The sequence below is a fragment of the Neltuma alba genome, unplaced genomic scaffold (assembly GCF_004799145.2).
Source record: "Neltuma alba isolate B1F8T4 unplaced genomic scaffold, ASM479914v2 tig00010343_pilon, whole genome shotgun sequence".
In the NCBI taxonomy this organism is placed as follows: Eukaryota; Viridiplantae; Streptophyta; class Magnoliopsida; order Fabales; family Fabaceae; genus Neltuma; species Neltuma alba.
The window spans coordinates 22,591-41,788 of NW_021635253.1; the positions used below are offsets into that span (position 1 = coordinate 22,591).

At 31.5% G+C, this 19,198-nt stretch overlaps 1 protein-coding gene across 1 annotated transcript; it reads right to left on the bottom strand.

The window, feature by feature from the left end:
- Positions 1-12,669: 12,669 nt before the first annotated feature.
- LOC114755859 (glutamate decarboxylase 1) lies at positions 12,670-18,772 on the bottom strand. The gene is made up of 5 exons (XM_028944745.1): positions 18,589-18,772; positions 18,272-18,476; positions 13,868-14,537; positions 13,700-13,752; positions 12,670-13,435 (listed from the first exon to the last, which is right to left on the bottom strand). Exons 1-5 carry the CDS (start codon positions 18,672-18,674, stop codon positions 12,923-12,925), a joined length of 1,527 nt encoding a protein of 508 aa, XP_028800578.1. The 5' UTR covers positions 18,675-18,772; the 3' UTR covers positions 12,670-12,922.
- Between the last annotated feature and the right edge of the window lie 426 nt (positions 18,773-19,198).

Genomic DNA, 19,198 nt, shown 5'->3' on the forward strand with positions numbered 1-19,198 from the left:
GTATAATGCGGAGCCCTTCTCCCGAGAGAAACTAATTCGACAGTTTCAGCATATTTTTTTATTGAGAAAAAAGATTTTTTCCTCCTCATAAATATGAGTACTTTCGTATTAATAATAATTCTGTTCAAAGCATTATTAAATATTAAATGTGAATAATATTTTTTACCAAAATGCAAACATTATTTTATTGTGTCATAAGAAATTAGTTCTTTCTATTAAATTACGTTGGTTAATGCTGAGCACTTCTTCAAAAGAACCAAAATTTACAGTTTCATTATATATATGTATTGTTTAATAAAAATTTGTTATTTGTTGCTTTATATACATTAATAAAATTGAAGACGTCACAATCTCGCCATGAAATTATCCGCAGCAAGGATGCGTGTAGAAGAGAGTTGATTTATGTTCAAGCTCTCGTTTTATGAGTCCACAATGACTATTAGGTGTGGCAATATGTGATATAATCACTATATATTAATATATGTTGTAGCATTTTCCTACGCTAGCTTCAGGTAATCAGTTGTTATATATCAATTTCTAATAAAATAAATTTTACTTCTCGTCCTCCCATCCACAGTAAAATTTAATTATTGTACCAGATCAAAAGTCGTCGGTGGAAGAAAGTCATATTATTAATTAGGGAAAATTTCATTTAAGAACCGCATAAGGGAATTTATATCAGTCAACCCCCAAAATATTCTGAAATATCACTACAAGACTAAGGAATCAAACTGAAATTAAAACCAAGAGTAAGATTACAATAATACCCCTTGTTTTTATTTTTTTAAAAAACAAATATTAATTAACGTAACTGCTCCAGGCACCAGAGCTACAGCAACGACCACCGAAGGTCGAGCTACTGACTCTCAGGTGGCCGCTATCGAAGGTTGGACCTCCGGTGGCCGTTACAGTAGCTCCGGTGGCCAGAATTTTTTTTTTTTTAAAACAAGGTGGTCGGTCAAAGGAAGGTTTGAACCCATGACCTTTTGACTCACCAAAAGTAATATAACCACCAAGCCAAGCAAACCATTCAATCATGTAATAAAAATAAATAAATATATATATATATATAACAAAACAAACATAACTGTCTAAGTATAAGTGAACAAGTGAAATTAGACGATTGACAAGTAAAATTCAACAATTGACAACAACAATTAGGCAATTTACAAATAATATAATAAAATTCACAACCCCAAATGCAAGTGTTTAAGTGCAAATGAGTAAGTGAAATTTAAAGATTTACAACAAGAGTTTATGGATTTATAACCCAAATTTGGCTGTTAAGAAGAAATATAAGAAAATTGACAATCCACAATGTAAGTGTTTGAGTGTAAGTGAACAATTGAAATTAGACAATTTACAAGTGAAATTCAGGAATTTACAACAAAAATTAGGCAATTTACAGATAACATAATAAAATTCACAACCCCAAATGCAATTGTTTAAGTGTAAATGAGCAAGTGAAATTTGAAGATTTACAACAAAAGTTTATAGATTTACAACCCAAATTTAGCTATTCACAAGAAATATAAGAGAATTTACAACTCAAAATATAAGTGTTTGAGTGTAAATGAACAATTGAAATTAGACAATTTACAAGTGAAATTCAGAAATTTACAAAAAAATTTAGGCAATTTACAAATAACATAATAAAATTCATAACCCCAAATACAAGTGTTTAAGTGCAAATGAGCAAATAAAATTTGAAGATTTACAACAAAAATTTATGGATTTACAAATCAAATTTGGCTATTCACAAGAAACACAAGAGAATTCACAACCCAAAATATAAGTGTTCGAGTGTCAGTGAATAAGTGAAATTCAACAATTTATAAGTGAAATTCAATAATTTATAACAAAAATTTGGCAATTTACAAATAATATAATGAAATTCACAACCCCAAATGTAAGTGTTTAAATGTAAATAAACAAGTAAAATTGTCGAATTTTACTTGTAAATCCATAAACTTTTGTTGTAAATTTTCAAATTTCACTTACTCATTTATACTTAAACACTTGCATTTAGGGTTGTGAATTTTATTATGTTATTTATAAATTTCTTAATTTTTGTTGTAAATTGCTGAATTTCACTTGTAAATTTTCTAATTTCAATTGTTCACTTACACTCAAATACTTACATTTTGGGTTGTCAATTCTCTTATATTTCTTGTGAATAGCTAAATTTGGGTTGTAAATCCATAAACTTTTATTGTAAATCTTTAAATTTTACTTGCTCATTTGCACTTAAATACTTGCATTTAGGGTTGTGAATTTTATTATGTTATTTGTAAATTGTCTAATTTTTTTGTAAATTGTTAAATTTCACTTCTAAATCGTCTAATTTCACTTGTTCACTTATACTTGGACAGTTATGTTTGTTTTGTTATATATATATATATATATATATTTATTTGCATTACATGATTGAATGGTTTGTTTGACTTGGTAGTTACATCACTTTTGGCGAGCCAAGGGCTCATGAGTTCAAACTTTCTTTTGGCCACCTTGTCTTTTAAAAAAAAAAAATTCCGACCACCAGAACTATAATAACGGCCATCGAAGGTCCAACCTCTGACGGCGGCCACCTGAGCACCAGCGACCGAACCTCCAGTGGCCGTTACTGAAGCTCTGGTGGCCGGAACAGTTACGTCTATTAATATTTATTTTTTAAAAAAATAAAAGTGAGGGGTATTATTGTAATCTTACTCTTAGTTTTAATTTCAGTTTGGTCCCTTAGTCCTGCAGTGATATTTCAAAATGTTTTGGGGGTTGACTGATATAAATTCCCTTTTGCGGTCCTTAAATGAAATTTTCCCTATTAATTATATACGTTACTCCTTTAGTCTTTAATATAAAATCTATTTAACTAATTTGAATATATTAAAAAAATTAGGTAAGTTAGTTAATTATAAAAAAAATATGATATTTTTTCTTAAAACAACATAATCATCTTCTTTAATATTCTATCTTTCTCCCCCACCTCATTATGGTTGATAGAGTATCAATATGAGTAATTTAGAAAAAACTAACAAACATAAAAAAAAAATAAGTCTTATAGTTATGATCAAAATAAATTTAACAATTAGGTTCTGTATTAAGTATCAGAGAAGTATAAAATTTGTTAGATTTTGTTAAATATATCATTATCAAAAGTCAATTAGCATTAGTTATAATGAAATAACAACATATGAGTTTAATTATAACGAAGGACAAAATATTTAAAAAAATTAAATGTTTTGTATATTAATAAATCAAGTTAGTATTTTATACTATGAAGTAGAGGAGTACTAAATATAATACAATCTCCTTGAGCTCTTTTAATAATATTATTGATACTCACAAAACGATTGTTTCACAACAGATGCACCATTATTCACAGCAGATAATCCCTTTAGATCAGTTATAAATGAAATAAGGGATTTGATTTTTGGAAATAGTGAAGTGACATTCAATCACACTTGTGGGATCATCATTGGGTGCGCTGATTTGTTAGCTAAAACAGCTCATGGTGAATATGAAGATACCATTTTGATTCTAGAAGTTCCGACTGAATGCCCTGACATGTTATTAGAGGATAGAGAGACCACAACTGCTGAAGAAACTGCTGCGTCAATTACATAAGCTTATTAGGATTTTAGTTCTCTTTTTCAAACTTAACTTGTCCTTGCTACTAAAAAAAAAAAACGAAGATGCACCGTTGCTGTCCTTTCAAGAGGATGGGAAGGAAGAAGTTCAAGAGGAGAATCTTGAGTCTTGCTTTTTCTCTCACAAAGAGTCAGAAAGTAATAAAACCTTCCTACGACCTCCAACGCCACTTTTTTCTTATAAATATTAAAACTTAACTTCCCCATCTTTTTTATTTAAAATTGAGAAAATTAAGTACTTGGTTATTATAATTTTGACTCAATTAAAACTTAGTTCCTAATTAAATTTTGATTTAATGCAACTTAATCTTTATAGTTTTTATTCAATTAAAATTTAGTTCATAAATTTTGACTCATTATAGTTCGTTCCCTATAATCTTAACTATTTAAAGATGTTAGTCCTTAAGTTTTATAAAATAAAACTGTAAGGACTAAAATTATTTCTTGAATGTTTTAGAGATCAATGTTTTAAAGTAAACGATTAAAATTATAAGAATTGAATTGTAATGAGTTAAAATTTAACGACTTAATTTTAATTCAATCAAAATTTTATGGATCGAGTTACATGAAATCAAAGTTCGTATATTACTTGGTTTTAACTTGATCGTAACTATAGAGATCAAACAATTACTTTTCCCTTTAAAATTCAAAACACAAATTTCTGATTTTGTTTTATTCATAACTGATTAATATCAGCCTACTAATGGAACTATGGAAGGTCCATAAATCAAAATAACCCCAAAATCTAGTAATCAATATAAAATAAGAAATTCATGAAGATTCGTATTAGCCCAATAAAACAAACAGACAGATCTAGAGTGTGCGAGGAATAACAAAGGTGGAAGCAAGGCATGAAATAATTTTATATGTTGTTATTATCTAGTGAGCGCTTGGCCTTGGTTTTCATGGTGGCACTCATTAACAATGAGAACAAAAACATTTGACCTTAAATTGAAACATGAAACCCAACTACAGAACATAATCATGTGATATAATAGTCTATTTGTGTCAAACATAACATTAATGACAACCACTCACTCAGATTCTTGTGTTGTTTTCTCCTTATCCCTTTATTAATTAATGTGTTGTGTGAATCTGTCAGATACACTCCTGGACAAGCCTCATAATATTCTAAGTACTTCTCTTCCCCCGTGATTTCTCAGGCGGCTGGCTTTTCTCCCTTTGCTGGTTATATACTTATATTATAAGATCAGTATTTTAATCTTATTTATAGTGTATACAGCACCTTGATCTTATTTTCCTGATGCATTCAACAACCGATATTATTTTTTTTAAATTACATCTAGCACTTTAATCTTATAATAGATATACTATAAATAATATTACGGTACCAAATCCAATAAAAAATAATATCCAAAGTATTGGATGCATTTTTCCCCCAATACAGGGCATTGTAACGATGAGTGGACACAACATATAGTGGATTAGTGGTCTGAGTGCGGATCAATCAGAGTAAGCACAATTATAATTAAAATAATATAATTTAATTAAAATGTATAAAAGTATTCACATGTAATTTTGGAATGAGTAATATTTGAATAAAAAAACATTAATCTGCAAGCAAATAGAATATTCATGTATAAATCATATATAATTCAATAAAATATACTACTTCCGGTTTTTAATATAAGAGTTAGTTAAAGAGTTTAATTTGATTTTAAATATAAAAGCACAATTCACTTACTTTTCATCTTTTTCAAAAACATTCCTATTAATTGTAAGATATTTTCATTAAGGGATAATTTCATTCAATGGTCATGACTGAAGAGAATAGTTTAAGGAAACTAATATACATTTGTGACAAATAAACAATTTAACTAATTTTTTAAATATTTTTAAATATTAAAGACCAAAGGTAGTAGTCATTAAAGCATAAATATAAAGGATCAAATTGGTATTTTTTTTTAAATTCCAATGACCTCGTTCCAAGTTTAACAAGGGGAGGAAAAATACAAAATCCAACCTGGTTAACTATATCCAAAAACCAGCTAGTTAGGAAATTGGTCCAATGATTTATTGGTCTAGCGGATGGATTCAGATTGAGTTTTAATACCATGATATCATATATATTTTTTTCAATATTCATGGAAGAGAGATTAATTGTAATTGTGGAAGACAAATGTTAGTTAATATAAAGAGAAATCTTGTGGTGGGTAGAAGACGTATAGTAAAAACCCAACATCTTTACGGCTTTAATTTAGGAGATTCTTGGGATTCTTTAGGAGTATTGTTTTTACAAAAATCAAGATAAACTTTCTCATATTTTTATTTTAAATTTCATAAAATCACTTTTAAAATCATTAGAATCAAACTCAAAACTATGGTTTTAAAAGTACTCTTACGGTATACAAAATAAATATGTGAAAGAATTTATATCGATTTATAAAAAATTACTTTTAAAAAATATTTTTTATGGTACTCAAATACTTTTTCAGTTTTCATCCAGACACTACTCTACTTAAGAAGTAGCAGGGGATCCAATTATATTTTTTTTGCCCCCTCAAAGTATAATGAAGGCGCAAGCTGAACAGATCTGGGGGCAAATTACCAAAAAAGTGAAGCAGAATTGAAAAGGTGCAAACATGAATTGGTGAGAGTGGATTGGCCAGGCAAGCTTGCACTAAAATACAAACAACCTGCAGGGTCGCCTCATTGAAATGAGAAGCTAAATGCCAAATCTATGAAAGTGAAAGCTATGTAGAGCATTGGTTTGGCTGTGGGACATGAGAACGTGCAAGTGGGATCACACTAAACCAGAAATGTGTGTGTGGAGAGGAGTAATTGAAGATAAATGGGATTTAATTAATTAATTTAATTTCCGGCAAAGAGAAGTGAAAATGATGGACAATGTTAATTTAACCTGTTTCTTTTACGGATGGCCAAAAATAACTTTTTGTTTCTTTCACGGCACTTATAATATATGAAGGAAAGAGGATGATGGGAACATGAAGGTGGGTGGTGAATATAGTGATGATTCATCTCCAGGCACCTAACATAACGTGGATTAAAATTAAATGGATAAAAAAATATATTGGGAACTAAAATCTCTTCCACATCTGCTATGCAAAATTAATTAAATTCAATCCCAAATTTTAACTGCAAATTATAAAAATTGCAGAAACAATTAAATAATGGCGCATCAGTTCTATGACTTCACATTCTTCAATCCCCTTGATGACCTTCTGAAGGTTTCTGGGTATCTAAAAGTTTTTTAATACATGCATATTTACTCCAAAAGTTTAAAAAATTAATGATGATCATTAAAATAATGACATTGAACACTAATATTTTTAATAATAGAAGTCAACATTGTTACGATTTTAAACCTTTTAGACAAATTAATACTACTAAAAAGAAAACTTTCAAGTTTACAGCACTTTTAAATGAAAACTTTGAGAATAAATTTACATATCAGCCCAAGATAAAATAAGATAAACTTGTTCGAGATTAAAATAGGAAAAATCCCAATTAAATCCACCTGAAATAATGAAATTCTAATTAAGGCTTATACTTTTAACAAATTCCTAATTAGGGCAAGAGGCCTAATTAGAGATTTTCAAATGTTGCTAAAAGACCAAAATGCCTCTTTGTAATAAAAAGAAAAATTGAATGTAGGTATAAGCCTAATTTTAGTTTTAATTATTCTAGTAGATTTACTAATGAGGGCGTGGTCTTTCTTAGACTTTATGTCGTCAGAGTTGTGTTTCGTACTTGTAGACGTTATGTGAACTCTAGAATTTATGACCTTTTAATTGTTTTTTATATAATAAAAATTTGACATTGAATAAATGTTGGAGGCCGAAAAATTGAAAATCAATTGATATGTCTCAATGTAATTTGTGAAACAGTAAAATTAATTTTGATAAATATTCAAGAATTTCGTGAATCTTTTATTTGATTTTTTCTCACACAAAAAAAAAAAAAATCTTTGGTCCTGTTAATCTTTGACATTTGAAATCGTAAAATTTTTATTAGTTCCCATATTTTTGTAATTCTATGAATATCTAGAAATTCTGCATTTTTTTTATCTTGATTTTTCAGTTATTTTTTATTGGCCATAATCGTGATTTTTTTTTATATGATAATTTTTTGGCCAAATTTTCATATGATAATATTTAAAGAAAAAAACATGTTAGTTAAATTCAATTAAAAGAATTAAAACTAAAATTAGGCTTTTTAATTACGAAGGCCATTTTGGTCTTTTAGCAACATTTAGAAATCTCCAATTAGGTCTCTTGGCCTAATTAAGAATTTGTTAAAAATATAGACTTAAATTAAGATTTTGCTATTTCAAATGGATTTAATTAGAATTTTTCCATTAAAATATAGTGGGGTGATGAATTTGACATTAAACACAAGATAAACCAGAGAGAGTGAAAGTGTGTTTGTGTATATCACAATAAAAGAGATTATGATACGATGATGGTGGCGATGGTGGTGTTGCTCGGGAGTGGAAGTAATCACACGGAGGTGAATGCTTCTTCTTATTTGTCTCACCACTCGTTGATGGAAAACCCATCTCCCACTTGTGGACATTAAAAGCGGCAATATGCATACAGGTTTTTAAATTTATATATATTGATATTGATGATGAAATCGAATGGTGGTAATTATTAAGATCTGAATCCTATCACATTGATAATGACCAATTTTTAGGAAAATTTTATTAAAATGAGTTCCGAAATTTCTCCTTTAACTCATACCTGAGATACTGAGGGCAAAAAGTAATTCCATTTTTCAACAACATAAAATGAAGTCTCCTTCACATTTTCCCATGTTGTATATTACCGAAAAGAAAATATTTATATTTAAATGTGCAACAAATACTATTTTCGGGCTTTAATATAAGAGATAGTTGATTAATGTGAGTAAATTAAGAAAGTTTGGTAAGTTAGTTATTTGTAATAAATATGTGTTATTTTTACTAAAATACCTTTACTAATCATGTATCTTAGATAGAATTACTATTTGATGAAACTTTTAACATGTGCAACTACTACGATTACTACTTTGAAAAAAATAGATAAATATAAGAGACAAAGTGAATTGAGATCTTATATTTAGGATCAAATTAAATGTCAAATTAACTCTTATATTAAGGACTAGAAATAGCATACAAGAATTTATTTTGTTTTTATTTAGTTTGAACACAATTTTAATTTGATTATCCTTCATCAATATCTCAGTTCACAACAGTACTAGATTATGAAAAAAAAATCTCTTCTTCGTGCATAATTATAAAACCATCTTTAAGATGATAAATATGGTAGAAAATAAATTGAGTTAGAGTGTTAAAATATTATCATAGTTATAAAGAGTTTGTCTTATTCTGAAAATATCCCAAGAAGCTTAGGATACATAAAACACCTATGAGTTTAACATCACGTACAACGACGACTCAAATTATAATAACCGCCCATAAGCCCAACATAGACATTCATTCCACAAAAGCTTAGGACACAAGAAACACAAGGTGCTTAGCCCAACCCACAAGTCGTACACATAATAGTAGCACATACAGCAGAATCTTATAGCTTCCAGTCATTCTACAACACTCTATCAAATACAGTTATCCAACAACTTAAAAAAAAAAAAAGCATATGTCAACAAAACTATAGGCCCGAAGATGGCAATATATATAACATTACATGCCTAAACCAAAAGAGGACTACTAGGTTATGCGTGTCTATGTCTCTGGTTGCTTCCCTTCATGCCGAGCCAAACTAGATGGCTCTCCTAAAAAGTGAAAAGTATCGATGAGCAATTGGATGAGACATAAAGTCCCAGTAACCAAGTATTAATTTATGACATATACAAGTAGGATGACAAGTTAGTGAAGTAGTGCTTAAATATAATTGAAGTAATAAATGATTCTTTAATAGATACAATCACATAAAAAGAGTATGTCTCATCATCTACAACACAATTCATATAAAAGTACACATGCAATAACACAATGAAGTATGCCTTTCCGTCACCATACTCCTCCTTATAACTCCTTGACAAGGACCCGAGTTTTCTGTGCTGAGTAACCCAACCAAAGGTCACCCCACTCACATCAAGTAGCGAGTCCCCTCCTACACCTACACTGCCCAAGAATAGCTTATGGTGCAAGAGGTGTCTACCTAATAGCTCATTCTCAATTCCGAGCCAAGTAAAAGGAAGAACTACAAAGGTCTGACAAAAAGGTCAAACACTATGATTAATAGTGTAGGCATGCCGTGCGGACTTCAAGAATAATTACCCTCCACATAACATAATCTCAACCTCCACATATGAACCCTATGCATAGCCACAATATAGATTAAAAATATCATAGTTCTTCAAAGAAAGATGGTATAATTTCAAACAAAGTACAACATATTTTCATTTTATTTGATAACATAATATTAGTAGATCAAATTTAGCACCACAAGAAAACATAATTCCCAATAAAATACAACCCATGTAAATCGACATATTTCCTACTTCACCAAAATTTGTTAGACAAGAAAATACATACTTTATTCATAGACATATTTTCACAAATTTATTTGAAAAAATAAAAGCATAGTAAATACCTTACAGTCCAAAGCATGTATATAAAATAAATTAACCCTCATTACATCTACTCCAAACTTAATTTCACAGCTTGAGAAATAAAAGCACAAATTACATATTCTTAAGCATAAGATAATCTGTAAATAATATAGATATAATTTAATATACATACAAATAAATAACTTAAATTACATAGGATTATATTATTAATATATATATACACATATATTTACTACTTAAAAATTCTTACTTCAAATAACATTTTTCTTCCACTGAAATAACTCATTTAAATTGTAGATAAATATTGATTTTATTTAATTGTGTAAAATTTTCAATTTATAACTTAAGTTTCAAGCTTAAAAAAATTCTTCTAATAATGTATTTTTAACCTATTTGACATTTTAAACTGATTAAAATCTCAATAATATATCAAACAACTCAAATAAATTATTTAACTTAACTTTAATTGATAAAAAACATTCTATATATCTTGAATAATACATTTTTCAACTAAAATCTTAGTTTAAAATTCTCAAAAAAATCAATGAATAAATATAAACAGATTAAAATTTTAATAATATATCAAACAACTCAAATAAATTATTTAACTAAATTTTAATCGGTATAAATATGATATATATATATCATAAATGACAACTTTTTTAACAAAATAAATTTAATTTTAAATACCAAAAGTAAAAAGTGGACAAATCTAAATTGATTAAAATTAACTACTCATTTACCTCTAAATTTATATTATCATCTATTGTTAAAACTCAATACTTACTCCATATCCAAATCATAATATTTTCTCTAAACATTATAATGATACTATTGATATAAAGCTCTAAATATATATAAAAAATATTTATAAAGAAAATTCAATAGGAAGAAGTATTTTTATATACCTAAATGATCTCCAAAACTTATATTATCCTTCAAAATGCCAACACTTCTCTACCTCTCTCTTAATCTCTTTTTTTGGGCCTCTTACTCTCTCTTTCTCTTTTCTGCTATCCTCTCCTCCTTTATTTATCGTTCTAACTTCAACCACCTCATCCCCATTTTTCCTTCTTTATTTATTAACCTTCCTAATTTTTCTTCCTCCCTCTTTAATTACCCCCAGCTTTTCCACCTAATTCGGTGGAAAAGCAGCGTCTCTGCTTTTTTTTTTTTGTTATAATAACAATATTTTATTTTATTTTATTTTTTGAAATAATAATAATTTCTTATATTAAGATGTATTTAGGATGTTATAGATTACATATCGTTTGTTTTTAGATACATACATTCTCTTATTAAAAGTAATTTTATTTAAGATATTGTTGAGCTCCTATTTAAGAAATGATCAGACTATGCACGTCGAGAAGTTCCTGCCAGGCCGCCTTTTTTGTTTTTTGCAGGGCAGAACTTTTAAAATACAGATTTTTTTTGTTTTGCCTATAGAAGGAATGTTAGACCCGATTCTAACAAACGCCAAAAACCACAAAGGGCCCGACCTCATACTACCCAACAAACCCATTTCCGTTTTTGGGTTTCTGAAAGTGAAGAGCATTTTAAAATAATAAAAACAAAAGAAAATGCGTCGTGCTTTTAAGGAAAAGCTGCCATATCCTGTTTTGGACTTTTGGGATATTTAGGGAAAAGGTGTAATTTTTTTGTCCAATTTCTGTGTGTAAATAATTTAATGTCTGACAGCATATCCTTGAGGTAATGACATTTAAATGCCGATATATCAAATTAATGACAGTCAGGTATTTAAATTTTTTTTTTTATAGAAAAATGAGTTGGAAATATTTATTCAAATAATTGCAAAGAGGAGTCTTATTTGCTAAATGCGAGTTATATTTCAAACCCAGCGATGCATTTACAATAAAGAATTCTGATTTTGTAATCATTTGATGTATAGGTTATTTTTAAAAAAAATTCGTCGAGAGCCTAATTATTATTAAATCATTTTTTTGGGCTTTCATGTCATTCTCCTAAGTACTTTTGGTGAAATATTTTTTTTCCCAAAAAATAGTTTGAGGCTTCTTTTTTTTTGCTAAGTACAGGTGTTTTTCTATTAGAAACAATCATATTTGAAATACATTCAGACACTAAATATGAGTAACTTTATAAGAAGAATGATGAAGTTAGATGCGCATCGGCCCATATCCTGACATAGTTAATAATTGGCCCATTATCTTGAAGATTTTGAGGTGGGAACAGTTATAATATTATAGAGTCTAATTCAGTTTCTGTGCTAGATTCTAGAAACATACCACTTTCTCGTATATATGGTATAGGAAATTTAAGAACATGCGACATATTTTCCCTCTTGACTAGCTTCACTTACATATCAACAACTAAGAAAATATGGAATATTAATCAAAAGGAAAAGAGGAAGATATGGAATAAACTAGCGGTTAAAACATCTCATTGCGTTTACACATATATAGGGGGGGGGGGAAATACGACATATAAAGAAATTATATGATAAACCCCAAAAAAAGAAGAACAAATTAATTGAACCCTATGGAAGCCTGCCTATAGACTTCAGCACTTCACCTCTACATGGTAATACATAACCAGGAAGCTGAGTTTCTCGGAAATTATTTTACAAACCCTTGTAAATAAATTAAATTCTCAAGATAGAGCTTAATAACCGAACACAAACAAGAGTTTAATAACCGAAAGCTCCCAATTCTCCCTGAATATGGCTTCTTCATAGTTTAGCAAACACCACTCATCTTTTCATTGTTCTTCTTCCTCATCAACACGAACTTCTTCCAAGCATCAGTGATCTCCCTCTGCGTTTCCAACTCACTCTTCTTAGTGACCACGACGCTGCCATTATTCGCAGCCTCCTCGTGACGCTCAGCCACCGTGACGGTGGTGGTGGCCACCGTCCTGGGAGGCAGCAACTCGAGCTCGTGCAGGACCTTCTGGACGTCCAGCACAAGACGCTCGGCGAAGGTTCTGGAGAAGTCCTCGCGGATGACGACACGGAGCACGGTCACGTGCTGGGCGTCGGGAGGCATGGTATAGGCCGGCACGATCCAGCCGAAACGCCTCAGCAGGTCAGAAACTTGGAACTCGTTGAAGTGGTGGTTGTCCTTGAGAGAGAAAGCCACCAATGGGACACCGTCGTCCTTTGATACGATGTTGAACCTCCCTGTCTTCTCAAGTCCTTCTTTCAGCACCAGCATGTTGTCTCTGCAGTTTTCCATTACATTCTTGTATCCCTGCAATTAATACGTAAACCATTTAATGTCACATATAGTATCTTAACATGGGGGTGTGTGTGTGTGTGTCCATTTATATTTCTGATACAGCATAAGGTAACATATGACTCTGACTATTAAGCACCGATGTGAAGAACCATTTCAGTAACTTCTTTTCCGTCAGTCATCAGTGAATTCATATTGTATGCGTGTATAATTTTTTAATATTATAGCAGAAAAATAGCAGAGGGCTGCTGAAAATTGATTAGATGCATGGTTTAGTACCTCATAACCCAGGCGAATGAGCTGGTAGTACTGAGCAATGACTTGACTTGAACCTGCATTATGTTGTGATGTTTGGTGAGTATTAATTAATTAGCCATCCCTCATGTTTCTAAAATATGAGTGATTGAGGTGTATATATAAGTAAAAGGAGTTGATGAATATATATACCTTTGGAGAAGTTGAGGGTGAAAGTGGGTTGATCGGCTCCGAGATAGTTGATGTGGAAGATGAGCTCCTCAGGCAAGTCCTCCTTGCTCCTCCAGATGACCCACCCAATGCCGGCGTAGACCAAACCATACTTGTGGCCACTCACGTTGATGCTCTTCACTAGTGGCAGCCTGAAGTCCCATTCCAGTTCTGGGTATATGAATGGAGCTATGAATCCGCCACTGGCAGCATCCACATGAATTGGCGTATCCCATCCAGTTTCACTGTTCTTTTTGGTGAGCAGATCATTCAAGAGCTTCACATCTTCGAATTCTCCATTGAGTGTGGAGCCAAGGATAGCAGCAACACAGATGGTGTTCTCGTCCACCATCTCGACTGCTTTTTCGGGGTCCATTACGTAATATCCTTCCCTGAGTTTCACCTCTTTCAGCTCCACTTCAAAGTACCTGGCAAATTTCTCCCAGCAAACCTGAACGTTGGCTCCAGTCACAATGTTGGGTTTGTCATAAGGCTTTCCCTCAGCCTTTCTTTTGTTCTGCCATTTTCTCTTGAAGGCCAAACCCGCCAACATTATGGCTTCCGAGGAGCCAACAGTGCCCACACCAACGGCTGCCTCTGAATCTTCCAGTGGTGCGTTGAAAAGATGAGCTATCATGTTCACGCACCGATTCTGCATTCGTTCATATATAACATGTCAATACATGCACTCCATACAACCAAATCTCTAAATCTAAACATAACATCATATGATTGCAATCAAATGCAAATTACGTCTTGAGTGTTTGTCTAAATAATAAAGTCATTTGAGCAAGATGAAAGGGATTAGATTAGCTTTTCTGTGCTGCCAGAAAAAAAAAAAAAACAGTTCTCTGCCATGAGATTTTTTTTTTTAACTAAAAAGATGAAAGCATGCATGGTCGGTGATCATAAGAAATATTTTTTAAAAAAATAATTTTAGAATATTAGGATATAAAAACCATTCACTTGTTTTTGTTCTTGAAAAGGAAAAGCTTCTAGAAAGTATTGAAAACGTATTTAAGCATTATTTCTCCTTCTGAAAAACGTATATTTGTATTTTTAAAAGTTACTATTTCAGTCCTAAATATAAAACTTATTTTTTAGTATAAAAAATATAAGACTCATTTTTTAGTGTAATTTACACTAAAAAATGAGTCTTATATTTAGGATTAGAAAAGTATCATCATAGTTTGTGTTGAAAAAAAAATTAAAATAGCCCATTCAAAAAAAAATTAAAATAGCTATCGTAGTTTTACTTCAAAGGAATAATAAAATTAAAAATTACTAAGGAAAAGGGGGGGGGAATTACGTCCATCAAATTCAAGACAAAATTCAAAAGGTGTCACAAGATATTAATAGTAAAATAATGTCGGCAATTTGGATTCAAAAGGGCTAATTCAAAACTGCAGTCAACAATTGATGTCGCATAAAATCAGCGACGAGACTTCAGGGTTCGTAATTTGCCAATACAACGGCTTACTGTGGTAACTTTGTAAAAAGGGTCCCACTGACCGGACTTTTGGGGGTCACGCCATGAGGCCATGGACTAATATATCTGAGATGAGATGAAAGGGCAAGCAAAAGCTTGATAAAAGACATTAAAGGTGAAGTTCATTTTTTTCTTGGTTAAAAAAGAAAAAAAGTTCATTTCATGGAAACATTAAAAAAATCTCGAAATGTGTCTTTTCATTTCATGCCATTTCATTCCCAAATGCTGAAGCCAAATGTTGATTTTCAATGTTTTTTTTTTTGACCTTGAACCATGCTTTTAAAGTTTAATTTCCACTAAGTGTCCCAGGTTTCCGTTACAAAGATTTTTCCTGGAGTCATTGCCTCATTGGGCCGCCCCACTATTAAGCTGTAAACAGGATGAGTCAACAATAAATCAATACGATGCAAAAGTATCTTAAAAGTGTGTGAGCGCCATCTTAGGAAATCAGCCCCAAGCGCGTGAAAAAGAGATACTCTATCTATCCTATAAATAAAACCAAAGGAGTAGTAGGTAACTGGGTAAGGTGGCATTTGGCCTAGGATCTCACAAATAGTACTGAATCTGAGAGATGGGTAGGGAACATGAAGGTAGTGTGGAGGACGATTTCCCAAATCATAGAAAGACGAAAACAGAGAGAGGTAGGGACTTTCATTGGGAGGGAGGCTCATGGTTTTTGACTCCTGGGACAGCTTTTCAGTCCTCACAGACACAGACGATGGCCCGCATGCCACGCTGTTTTAAGCGTCTTAGTTTTTTTTTTTTTTTAAGACCCGTGAATGTCGGTTGCTCGTTTCGCACAAATGTGGGTCGGTCTTCTTTATATGTATATTTTCAATCTTTTGGAAAAATTGGGTTTACCTCAACTTTCTTCACGCTTGATAACAAAGTCACCTTCACTAGGTTGAAAATGACCCTGGATTATTATGAACGCGAGGAATATTATATTTCATTTATAATATTATATAATATTTATTAAATATAAGACATTAAGTTTATCAATAACAAATTTGACATATTGATTAATTATTTATATTTAAGCTGATTATGGTGATTCTATTAAAACGAATCTGAGATTGACTAAAAATAATAAACATCAAGTATACGTATTTTTATGCAGCCGTGCAACCACTTTTCAGTATTAATTACACATATTTGACTCAAGTTTAAAATTAGCAAGATTTCAAAACTATTGCATAAAATTAAAAAAAAAGTTCTCTAAATATATTTTTCAAATTTGAATAATTTATAAATAAAAATTGATTCAGTAAATAACAAATGTTTTAAATTTATTAAACATAAGTATTTGCCGCATAGTTATCAAAGTAACTGTTTTAACTTTCAAGTACCAAATAAAATAATATTAAATGAAAAGTTTTGTGGTCAAAAAATATAATATGCTAGTAATATACATCAAACACGTTAAGCACTAATAAGAAGGAATCATATCAAGTTTGTTAAAAAAATTAAAGCAATAAGGAAGAGTTTAATTAATTAAGCAAATATATTAAAGCAAGTAGGAATAAATTAAATGATCTAATGTGATGTAGGTGTTATTTAGACGGGAAAGAACTACGGCATCATCCATTGCATGGGTGTCCACAGGATGTGACGCTATTATTGCAAGCCCCTCAACGATATTATTATTATTATTAAATTAAAATGACCACTAGTTTTGGCAGCCAACAAGAAAAGACCTCCACGCCACAAAAATAAAGAAAAAGAAAATACTAAACTAAAAGGACACATTAGCACGATGGTATTCGGAAGAGTTAAGACTTTAGATGGTTGATTATTTTAATCAAGCTTCCTAATCCAATAATTCACCCAACCCAGCTAATCCAAAGCATTTATTTAAGAAAAAGAAGATTGGCAAACGGGCGAACGGGTCATACCTAAAGCCAAGGTAATGTGCCTTGCAAAGGAAGGCAGACAGAAGACTCCTCGCTTTTTTCAGAGGAGTGAAGGAATTTTTCTTTTTTAAACATGGTTGGAATGGGAAAGAGTCAAGAACATGAATCAGAGCAAAGTTCAATATTGTATTATGCAAATTTATGAAATATAAGAGGAAAGATTCAGATAATAGAAAAAAAATCAATATATTTTATTAATTAATCTATTTCTGGACCCTTTCCTTTCTCCTGCTAATTTCTCTTTTTTTGTATAGAATTAAAAAGAACCTAACGTGAAGAGCGGCACTGCCCTGAAACATTTTACCTTCAGCCTCCATTTTTTTTTTATTCTAGTACATGTGTGAAAGATATGTTGATTGGTACAGTGTCAATTGCCTTTAGCCTCTTTTTTTTTTTTAAATACGTGTAATAATCCAAAGATCTAGTAGCATCATTTTTTCCATATTACCGTTTTTTTTTTTTGACACATCATATAACTTCTAGTGCATGTGTGAAAGATATGTTGATTGGCACTTACCTTTGTTTCTCTAATTTACTTTTAACTTTTTTTAATACGTCAAACGTGTGGGCCCGGATGATAACAGTCCCACGCAACAAAACGCTACTGGCCAGGCAAGTTTGGCAACCCCCGAAAGCACCATGGTGCACTTGGCAAGAGAGCTTACAAGGTGTCTGAGTGGTACAAGCTAAGCTGTTGGTTCAGCTGGTAATGATGCAATCACATGGCTCGTTTCCAACAAACTCACCTCAACTTCTCTCTGTTTTTTTTTCTCCTCAAGAGAATTGGTGTTTCTGTGCGGGATCTGGGCGACGGAAAGTTTCTAAGGTGAAAAAATGTTCTCCTAAGTATTCGAGAAAATTGTTAAAAAAATATGGCTAGATTGCGAGATGTAACGGGATCTGAGAAGCAAATTAATGTTAAAACGAGTCGGATTCTGGCAAGAATGAGTAGAGAGATTTAAAAGGAGGAGAGATGAAACGTGCCTGGAGTTCTGTAGTGACAGGGTACTCATCCATGTCGACGTAGTTCTTGTTAATGGAGGCCATGATGAGCTTATCGCACTCAGGCTCCATCCACGTAGTGACGAAGGAGGCCAGGTTCAGCCTAGGATTTCCATCCAGCATGAGCTCGTCGTTTATGATCTGAAACGCCGCCTCCTTCGGAATCGACTCCTCCGGCATCTTAAACCTGCAATCGCCATCGCCGATCCATATAACCATTCAATTCCGAATCGATCCTAACTATAAGAAACAAAATTATAGCTGCGAAATCAATCCATGAATAGATAAATTATATACACCTGGGAAGAGAAGCGCGGACATAACGAGAAGCGAAGGTGGAATGGACAGAGACGTCGGTCTGAGAGGAGGTTTTGGAGAGAACCATGGCGAAGAGAGAGAATAACGGTGAAGAGAGATAAATAGAATGCAGAGAGGGGAAATGAATCAGTGGAATTTGAGAGCTGTGTGGAGAAGAGGGTGAGCAGTGGGTAGACTTAAATAGGGGAAGAGGTCCGAGAAAGGTCTTCACCGAGAAATATCAGTGAAACAGAGAAGAGAAGCGTCAAACGAAGGAAGGAGGAGGGCATGAATTTTTCAAAACCAATTAAACAACTAATTTTTTCCCCCCCTCCAAAAAAAGTCTCCGCGTAACGAAAATTCTTGTTCATTCGCCAATGGTATCTCATCGTCGCCTTTCATACTATCTTTAATATAAAATCTCATTTGATTATTATTTTAATCTTAAATATAAAATTTTAATATGTTTTATCTCTTATATGTATATATTTTTCTCAAAATAGTTCTTCTAATAATAGTGGTTCTAACTAACAAACTTAATTAGTAAGAATATTTAAGAAAGAGAACACTTGTTTATTACAAATAACTAATTTAACTTATTTTTTTATTTTT

Bases quoted from the DNA above. Each gene is read 5' to 3' on its own strand.
- LOC114755859 (XM_028944745.1), bottom strand. From the start codon at position 18,674: ATGGTTCTCTCCAAAACCTCCTCTCAGACCGACGTCTCTGTCCATTCC. The intron at 18,477-18,588 runs GTGTATATAATT...TGGCGATTGCAG, and splicing joins GTCCGCGCTTCTCTTCCCAG to GTTTAAGATGCCGGAGGAGT. The intron at 13,753-13,867 runs GTATATATATTC...AACATAATGCAG, and splicing joins CACCCTCAACTTCTCCAAAG to GTTCAAGTCAAGTCATTGCT.